The sequence below is a fragment of the Amphiura filiformis genome, chromosome 6 (genome assembly GCF_039555335.1).
Source record: "Amphiura filiformis chromosome 6, Afil_fr2py, whole genome shotgun sequence".
NCBI classification, from domain to species: domain Eukaryota; kingdom Metazoa; phylum Echinodermata; class Ophiuroidea; order Amphilepidida; family Amphiuridae; genus Amphiura; species Amphiura filiformis.
Window position 1 is genome coordinate 61789280 of NC_092633.1, and position 10409 is coordinate 61799688.

The window sequence follows — 10409 nt, forward strand, 5'->3', positions numbered from 1 at the left end:
TGCGAGGCAGTTGAGGTTTCTCGCAGGACACTTGAATCCTTGCTTATAGCAACTTTAGGATTGCTGTGATTTACAATCTAACTTCCGCTGCCCAAAGTAAATATTGCGCTCTTTCAGTCACTTTATGAATAATTAAAACAAAGATGGCTACAGACAAATTCTAATCTTTTTTCTTGTGACAACGAACAGCTGTTTTTACTGTTAAAATCCCCCTCATATCAGTATCATTTTTCGTACAATCTTACTATAAATAGGCTAATGTTGTATCTATCTATCTATCTATCCATCTATCTATCTGGGTATGGGTATAAAGGCTCCGTCAGTTTCGATCCAAATGTCACCAAATTCATACGGGAGATCAAGGAATATACCGAGACGGTAATGCACTTTATTTGGTTGAAAACGGTCAAGAATGGCTGCAAAAACAGTGAAAATATGGGTAAAAACAGGTTTTTTGTTATGAAAATCGGTCGTCAGCCTACGCGTCGCTGCAGCTGGCTGGCAGCAGCGTCGGCGCCCAGCGTGCGTAATGCGCGACTACGCCAATGCGTGCGTAAGCGGCGCAGAGCCACGCGACTTGCGAGCCAGAGACCAGTGGACATGATAATACGGAAAGAAGGAAAAGTAAAGAACAAAAAGGTACATGGACGGGTCACGGGATTATGATAGCGGGTGAACACGTCCGCAGACACGCTATGAGAGGACGTAATAAATACGGGAAAAAGATGTGTGTGTTGTGTAAACAACATGAAGCGGTATTATAAAGAAAAATTAAATTAAAATGAGGACAAAAAGGTACGAGTAATAGGCCACCGGGTTAAAGTAACTAAATGAAAGCGGAACGAAACAAAGAAGAAAAGAAACTAATCAAAAAATGAAAAAAAAAAAGAAGCTAAAATAATGAGAACAGAATTAAATTTAAAAAAACCATGGAAACGGGAAATCACAAGCAGCAAATAAAAAAAAGAAGCTGAAAGGGAAATGTATAACAGATTTAGAAAATAATGGGAACGGAGTTAAATAAATAAATAACATGGAAACGGAAAATCACAAGCTAAGCAGAAGAAACTAAAAAAGAAAATGTAAGAAGAGACAGATTTAGATAAATAAAATGTGCCTTTTCAATGTTTCTACCTGTTCAGTAATTCTTCCTGTTATAGTGAACGCTCCCATTTAGGGCCTACTTATCTAGCGGGGACCCGCGCGAAGCGCGGGTATCCCACTAGTATATTAATAATTAAAGTAAAATCGACCAGAATTTACAACTTTTTTGGATTCAGTTTCTAAGGCTAAGCTGCTCTACCCTCAAATTTTCAGAGATGAAACCCTGCTCACCTGTGTTGCTTTATCATTGCATGGAGTAGTTTTTGCACCTTAATGTATCTTCTTGGAGTCAGCTGAGGCTGTACAAGCAAAGAAGAGAAAAAGAGGTAAAAGAAAGAAAATGTAATTTTTATGTTTCTAATTTTTGAAAAGGTAAAATATTTGAAATTAGCAATTTTAACAAATAAGTGAGTAATACTTATAATTTCGCTACCTTTCAACCAATTGTTTGTTTGTGTAACTGACCTTTGAATTGTACATGATATATAGGAGGTCAGTGGGAGTGCTTAAAATGTCCATCATCACATCTTTTTCATCTTTGTCATATGAAGTGCTTCTGTCTGGCTCCCTACTTTGAAATGAAGCGTTACTTTTGTCTGTTCATGTTGTTCTCGGTCAGCTTTTGTAAAATGTGGAATGCCAATTTGAAGTGTTTTCCTCTATTCCATTCTCCCTTGTTCCTGTACAATATACTGCTGGTTGGCTTCCATGTTATATTTGATCTTCTTTCCCATTGCACTCCATTCTATAATAATACATGATGCTATGGGTTTCATTTTTTTTGCCAATTATAAACCGAACAAACTATAAACTCTGAAACCTAACCCTTGTCCTGATCTTACCCCAATCATAATCCTAAAAACTAGCCCTCAACCTAACCCTGTAGCATTATAGTCCGTCAACTCAGACCTTGGAAACTGGAGGTATGAGAAGAATTATTTCAGAGCAATGTGTGCGTAAATGCATCTTTGGTGCGCCAACTGCTGCACGATTTGTACCTGCCAAGCGCACCACGCTCTTTATGCATCACATTTTTAACACGCAGTGTGTGTGATGCAAAGCATCGACCCCCGATGCCACAGATTTGGTTTGTACTTCTAGGTTGAAGCAGTATAGACAACTCTAATCCTGCGGTATTAAAGTATTTGGTAATTTGGTCCTTTAGCACTAGCGCTGTTTATAGCTTAAATAGGGTAGTGGCGTTCTGATTGGCTAATTGAATCGCAGCATCACATCGGTGCCTCATTTGCCCCCCCCACAAGCTGTGCAGCATCGCATGACCCTGCAGGTTTTTTAATGCATAATCAGAAAGAGTGGTCATGGAGTGCGAAAGGACCTTTCCCAATAGTATAGTCCAACTCAAATTCATGTACCTTTTGTTTTGCCTTTTGTGGTTTGCTATCTATACTATGTAATGGAACTTCCTTTTCCTCCTTTCCTTGCATGGATACTTTCTTAGCTTTTAGCGCTGTAAAGCTGCCTTGAATACACTGTGTACCATTCTTGGAGCTATCCTGTTTAGTTTGGTTGATCCCCTGTGCTTGTTGGTACCCTTTGTTAATATATGTTACATTGAATATGAGTCCAGTGAGCTGCCTGGCACCGGGAGCATTTGTAGGTACAGCTTCAATAGGATCTGTGAAGTATGTGAACAAATCAAGACGTCGTTGGATAAGACTAAGAGGGTGACTGTAAGACTATCATACATGTATGTGCCACATGTACTCATAAATGTCTTTTATTCTGTGCAGATTTGTGTATTATAGGATGTTATAGATATCTTCTTTGGGGTCACATCACAGAATTAGAGAAGGAGAACCAGGACTTGACCGCCATCTTGATACAGGCATGGAGCAAAAATTGGGGGTATTCGGTTTCCCTCGGAAAGCTCACAAGGCATTTGTTCTCATGCAAGTTGTCATGCAATTACATAGCATAATTTGACACGCTTCATAGTGAAAGGCGTCAATTGCAAGACGCTAAAGATAAGACGCAGAATTGTTTTCATTTGTCTCCGCACACAATCGGCAAGGTCCCGAATACCCCCAATTTTCTCCCCATAGCTGATGGCGCGATTGTTTGTGGCGGTATAGGGAGTCACGGTTCTCCTTCTCTAATTCTGTGGGTCACATACATACTTACGTGATTTGGGCATATTTTGCCTGCCACCAAGATTATAGCACATATCAACAGCGTAAAACATCTTATTTGTTGCAGGTTTTAAGGAATCGACATTCTGTCTGTTACCAGAGGTACCATCCTGTTTCACTTTAGTTTTCTTCTTTGTTTCATGTTTACACACATTCGCTATACCTGCTGGACCTGTTTGCTGTGGCTTTGCTGTACTTTGATGGCATGGCATCTCACTTTGTGTGCTTGGAACTGAGGAACAGCATAATGTATCTGTTACAAAATGGAAACATTGTATATATAAAATTAATGAAGAACAAAACTTTGAACTTGTTGATCTTCATTTAAAAACACAAAACAAAACAATTTGACTTGATGCATCATATATACATGTAACAGAGGCTATCTACTTTACTCATGTGTGGTGACTTCTAACAAAAGGCGCTGGTTCCCGTAGTATTCCTCATTCAAAACAATTCAATGCATGACCTCAAAGTTACCTGCATGACTTTGGTGGGCTATTTTGAAACAGTCATGGCACGACGACCGATCTGGGAATCTTGTTCGCACTGCCCTCTATACAAGTTATTGAATAATTTTTCACTGTGATCCATCAACAACTGTACCGTTAGTTATTGATTATTCCCCAATTCTGACCCATCTATTGTTATCCCGGCCATCCGTTATTTGTTTAATAATGAACGTTATTAAAAATCGATACAGCATCTCCTCGCTATATCTACAGTGCATAGGCGTACACGCATCGTGGCATTTTAATATCGAGACATTAGCGTGAACATTTCTTGCATGATTTCTATATTATATTAATTTTATAATTAAAGAGGGCGGCCTATCTGCTGTGTCATAGCATGACATCAGTCAATATGAGACATTAAATATTACCGTACTGGCGTAGTATAGTCCCACCCGCTTTTGGGTGAACATTTTTCAAAATTGGGGGTGGGACTATACTCAATTTCAAAAATAAATTTTTTTTTTTTTTTTTTAAAGTTTTTTATTTTTTCGGTTTTGTAGTCCCTGGACCTAGACCTAAATGGTAGGGTCATTCATGGTTGACCTAAAAAAAAAAAAATAATTCAAGATGTTTTGTATTTTTAATATGAAAATTGATCATTTGTTTTCATGTCATACTCTATTAATGATTTCAAAATGCATTGAATTTGAATTTTTTTTTAATTTCTGAAATTTTTCGAAAATTTGGGGGTGGGACTTTACTCGAAGGTGGGACTATACTCGCGTCAGTACGGTAAATGCGAGGATCCAGAGGATACATGCCTGAGAAAATATATAATAATTAAAGAAATGGAGCTCAGACAAACTGGCATTATAATAAAGGAGAGAAAAAATCAGAACCGTTCGGATTGAACCAGCGTGCGCGCTAACGATTACATGTCGTTGGCTCACCACCACACGCCATAACAGCTCATGGCGGATCAGCCGGCGAATTGAACATGTAATGATTTTATTCTCTCGTAAATGTCGAACGGCCAATATTAATTTTGTTCACTTAAAAAAGTATCAAATCACGGAATATAATTTTTGCTTCTTTTACTATATAAAACATACACGTTCCTTCCTAAAGAATCACGGAAGCAACGAACAAGCAGACATGTTTTTAATGTTTTAATGCCAAAATTCTGCGCATAATACGGCCCACAAATATCGTTCAAATTCACTACTTTCATTTCCGAGCAAATGTGTTTCTAGTTTTAATGAGCACGACAGTCAATGTTTATGGTATTGAAAAAAAAAATTTGGATTATTATTGGTATAAATCTAAATTTCTTGTTTGAAAACAGTCAAAATATCAATTTTTTGTGTAAAAAATATGCCATATATAAAACATCGTATCTCGTTTATTTTTAGGTCGATTTAACTCGGGTTTTTGCAATTAATTTATTTGACTGTAAAATAAAATTTAGAAACACAAACTGGCCTGGTAGTCTCATACCTAGACAGAACAACCTGTATTTTGTATCAATCCCAAGCGGGATGACGTCACCACGAGGAACTAAATGGACGCGACTATTCGGCGAACTAGCGTTGCATGATGGGTAATTCTGGTTCGGTGAATAGGAACAAGACTGCACAGTGACCAGTGTCAACGGCGATCTGCCCTTGTGATGGTTACACATGCAGGTACTTCTTTTGAAAGTCCTAAACAAGGTATAGCAGTCGCTGATAGGATATGCAGCCTATAGAACACAGATAACCTCTATATTCAGACATGCTCACAGATTCCTTTAATAACATTGAAGGAGGTAGAGTGGTGCCTTTTTCTATGAACAAAAAGTAAAAAAAAACAGCAACAAAAGTCATCAGTAAAGAAATTTAATATTGGCTTCTACCTTGATGAATTCGTTTTGCCGGCACATCAGAATCATGATCACCCTCACACAATGATCGCTTGCGTTTTTTCCCTCGCCGACTCACAGCCACATGTGTGTGTTGTAATGGGTCACAATTAACGCCATGTCTTACTGTGGTGTCTTTGGCAGATTGTGCTACAGTAGTTGTTACTGAAGCTACTATGTCATAAACCGGAGTCCCTATGATGATGGATAAAATACATTGTTGTTATTACTATTGCAACATTACATGCTATTTACTATATAGTCCAGGACTTCAAGCCAGCCCTTGCAAAATACAGGAACATTTTGTATGAAAATATAGGACAAATATAGGACAGCAGAAGTCAAATACAGTGGGTATCAGAGACCAGTAACTATTGTTAAGAGGGAAAAGTCCTAAAGATGCTTAATCTCTGCATGATGTGTACATCATTTTGGACTGGTATGATGTTTATAAATAATATACTGGGCAAAAAGAGAGGCTAGTAAAATCTACTCGCAGACCTGCTGATGTACAGAAATTTTTCCATTTTACATAAAATTTGTGCACGTGAAACATGTTCATTTCCTATAGATGATTAAGGTGGGGGTGTATGAACTACAACTGTAAGGGCTCATATTGAATTCCCTTACACAGGAAGGTGTGCGCCATCCTGCAGCTTTCCTGTGCTAGCCTTCTTTTGTTAAAATCCTGGGCAGGGTGTATACTGATACATATAATCCATCCGTTTTATGACCGAGCTTTCCTGAGGCGCGTGCTTAGCGAGGGGAATCCTGCCTTCTTTCTGTGTGAAAACGTGGTAGGGTATTTCAATATGAGCCCTAATAGCCCATGACCAAACTAGCATTAGTAGGTTTTGAGGCTCTAGTTCTTACCTGTTAGTTGAATAAAACAAGATGGTGGAGCTTTCACAAATACAGAGAGGTCACCCAATAGATGCATCATTACCTCATCTCCTATCCTATAAAATCAAACAAAAACATTATTATATAATCTATTTTTCTTTCTACATAATACTAACCTTTCATCAAGTCGCTGCTTTTTACCTATTGCGCCCTCTCTAAATTTCTTTGCAGGCTAAGCAAAACCTTTTCACATTTTATTTTTGTTCTTTGTGCATCTTTTATTTTGGGAGCTGATTGGTTTACAATGATACCATAATTGAGTAAAAACAGATTGGCTGCTTATCATTGGTTATGATCACTGCATGCATGTGTGGTGTGATACACATAGGTACAAATACAATGGGACAGTACTACAATACAATAGTGTGGTACTACATCGCTTGATTGACACAGATGTTTAATCACACTTTTTGGTTTGTGTATAGGCTTCGCGGTCACTAAAGATGAGCTAAATTTACAGATATGGATTGCAGTCCATATAGTAAGCCTATTAAAGCCTTTGTTATGATTTACATTTTACCTGTACCTTGTTTCAGTTCGAAGTAACTTTGCTCATGCTTGTTCAGATGCACCACCTTTGGTCAAGCATGCCAGTTCTTTGAGTCAACACACACAATTTAATAATGTGCCCACTGGAGCATGGACAGACACCACTGGCTTGAGGAAGCCAAATGGACTTTAGATACTTTTCAAAATCTGTTGGCATTAGGTTTTGACAGAATTTTTTTATTGTGAAATGATAAAAGGTGCACCTCTGACATATATCAACTCTGATCCACCCTAGTGTGTCACTTGATTCTAATTAAGGATACTGGTATAGTGATCTTTTCTTGTAGCTTAAAAATCACTGGAAGCCCCCTGCTCCCCGATGCAACAGACGGACAAACTAACAATGAATAATTTTACCTGCTTAATAACCTCTTCCAGTTTGGTGTTTTCAACTGATTGCCTGTATTGCCAGGTAAGAAGTGTCCTGTGTCAGAGGCTCCTGGTACTCTTGGTGTTGTCCACAGCCTATATGGTGTCTAAAATGTTGCAAAGCAAAGGAGTTCTTACACTAGAATTTAAAAAGAATGACACTCTCTAGCTCAGATGGAGGCACACACACTGTTATTGAGCAACATAATACAGGGATTTTGTATTCTCTTCATAAGCGCAGGTCTGTGTCAAACAAAGCTTTGGGAGAGTGCCTTTCTTCTTTGAAAGTTAGGATACAACATCATATTTATAATAGCTTCCAACATTGATCAAGACATACACTTCCTGACCTTAATAATAAACAAAGATTTAATATACATACCGCTTGCCAACCAAACAAAAGGACATTCTTTGCATTCTTGGGTTGTCTACTTAGCTTCTGCAAAGACAAAACAAATGAAGAAAATAAAAATTAAACATTACTATACTGTTATATGTGACATGATCAAGGGGAATGAGTCACATGTCGGCCCTGGAAATATGTTTCTAAAGAGGACATTTAAAGCTTTCAGAAACAGAAAACCCCTTGTTAATATGACTTTTCTTTGTGAAGTTACATCAATTTATCAATCACTGAAAACAATAAAAAACAAAAGAATTTTAACACTTTCTTTGCTAATATCTCAAAATCAATATTAGCGACATCCGACTCATTCCCCTTGTCACATATACAAAAAATGTAATTGAAAAAGTGGTATTGATATTTTTAATGAATAAAAACTTATAAGCTATGTCAAATGGCAGGAGCATTGGGCTATTCTAGGTGTAACCCATACAACCCTTATGGAAGACATGACTTTCAATCTTTCACACAGCTAGAATTCCAATGGGGTTACCTGAATGGATGACTCTATTCGAAATCTACACCCATCTTTGAAAATGCTCTAAATCAGGAATCAAGAGGCTGTCAATACCGCAGCAATCATCTACAGAGATCCAATGTTTGGTTAAATGTTGTGTCATATTAGCACCATACACTCATCCATAAAAACATATCATATCCTCTACTTATATTTAGGATAGTCCTTCTTTACTGCCTGCTTCTTCGTAGAGATTCATCCTTGCAACTTGATTACTTGAATCACCAAATATGGGAACCTCCTTAATAATGTACTTTGATGAAGGCCTGAAATCCAACAAAAGTGTCTTTAAGCATGCAAGTTACAAGGTTTGGTCATGCGCTCAGTGTGCAGAATCGGTACATGGTATACTGGCATATAGCTAATAACCATGCATTAAGAAACAAACAAACCTAGAGTATGGCAAAATAGTGATCTGGAGGTACACTTTCCCCTCCATTTCAGAGTGACGTACATGACAACGAGTTCTTCCTTACCTTTATCACTCTAATGACAACCTCTGCTTGATCTGACAGCTGCTGATAGTTGATTGGTTGCTGTAATGCTTCAGCAGAAGATGGAATACCAACAACTGTGTTTCTAAGAAAAGATTTATACCTGAAATGATTAAAAGAAACAAAATTATTATATTCTTAAACACATTTGAAACTTTCTGCAATCTGGCATGGGTTCCTGGCATTGCTATAATTAGAGACGATATAACATGGTCACAACACATGCATTGATGCGATCTTCATTGGGTGATGATCCAACCAGGTATCTTAACACAGCGACCACAGGACATTGATTCAAACAAAGTGCATGGGCAAAATCTATAGAGGGAATCAGTTTCCATGCTTGTGCTATGGATGCTGAAAGTAACCTTAAATGGAGCTAACAATTATGAAACTGAACCTATTATTAATATTATGATCTAAATATCACAAAAAGAAGCCAATTTCTAGCCTTTACTGGGATTTAACACAAAAAACAATTGACTTTCAATACATTTTCTGTGTATCCCAGGCAAATCATAATGCAAACCAGACAGTGTTAGTACCATATCTGGCCCAGGGGTATATAAACTTGCAAACGTGTTCAAGGAAGATACCCTAAAAGTTGTGAGCCCGGGGAATTCGAAGAAGCTACCTGTGGGCTCCAGAATTGTGTAATTCACCATGACACAAAGTATGTTTTATCCTGCTCATCATCATGGTGTGGTCATCACTTTTCCTACACCTGTATTTTTCCTGCATGTTACCTGTTATCATCAATTCTGAACCATCCTACTAAAGCTTATAATACCTAAATATGGATTCACCTTTGAAGATTGACAGAATACTCTGCATCTAAACTAAAACAGTAATATTTAGGATTCAAAGAGGAGAGTAGGATGAGGAGAGGGAGAGAAAATGTGTGCATAATTATGTAATATTGAGTATACTAATATTATTCTCCTCCAACATGAATGAAACTGAATATTGTCTCTCGTATTTCCTAGTGATAAATTTCCTTCTTACCCAGGTTTATCACCATCTTGTAGAACTTCTGAGCACCCTGGTGGAAGTGTTTTTAAATAGTCCTGAAGTGATGATGTTCTATGATAGACAGCCTTCAATACATTCATGGTGAATTGCTCTGGTTATCCATCCTATAATCAAATTGAAATAAATTTTAACTTACACATATCACTCCAGTAATATTAAAGCCATGTTGTAACATTTCAATAAAAAATAGATTTGTATTTCTTTTCCACCAAATTGGCAATTTTGAGATAGCTACACATTCTATCCTCAATCCATCCTCAGTTATCAGTGGCCTGGATTGAGGATAACCTTTTCGATTAATGGGACAGAGGTCAACTTTTGAATCTTTTCATGACCACTGAAGCATAGTCAAGGATACTCACATGAATTGAAAGACTTGTCATTCATGATAAAAGAATGTAAAAGGTCTTAAAACACAAATTTTGTGTATTCTGCTCCCCATTAATATTGGTCTTATGAAGTTATGAACAACAGCAGCATGGCACTCTAGCTGAAAGACTGTAAGAAAATGTCATTAGTAAATGTAAACCTGT

General features: G+C 37.5%; 1 protein-coding gene across 1 annotated transcript in view; it reads right to left on the reverse strand.

Moving 5' to 3' along the window:
• Positions 1-9976, reverse strand: part of LOC140154687 (telomerase reverse transcriptase-like) — a 33743-nt gene extending 23767 nt beyond the window's left edge. The window contains exons 1-9 of the mRNA XM_072177254.1: positions 9850-9976; positions 8827-8947; positions 7813-7869; positions 7419-7537; positions 6483-6568; positions 5604-5804; positions 3247-3507; positions 2478-2740; positions 1336-1403 (exon numbers count right to left, since the gene is read on the reverse strand). Of these exons, the coding sequence (XP_072033355.1) occupies positions 1336-1403; positions 2478-2740; positions 3247-3507; positions 5604-5804; positions 6483-6568; positions 7419-7537; positions 7813-7869; positions 8827-8947; positions 9850-9956 (1283 nt within the window). The 5' untranslated portion in view covers positions 9957-9976. The remainder of the gene's footprint in view (positions 1-1335; positions 1404-2477; positions 2741-3246; positions 3508-5603; positions 5805-6482; positions 6569-7418; positions 7538-7812; positions 7870-8826; positions 8948-9849) is intronic.
• Positions 9977-10409: the final 433 nt, after the last annotated feature.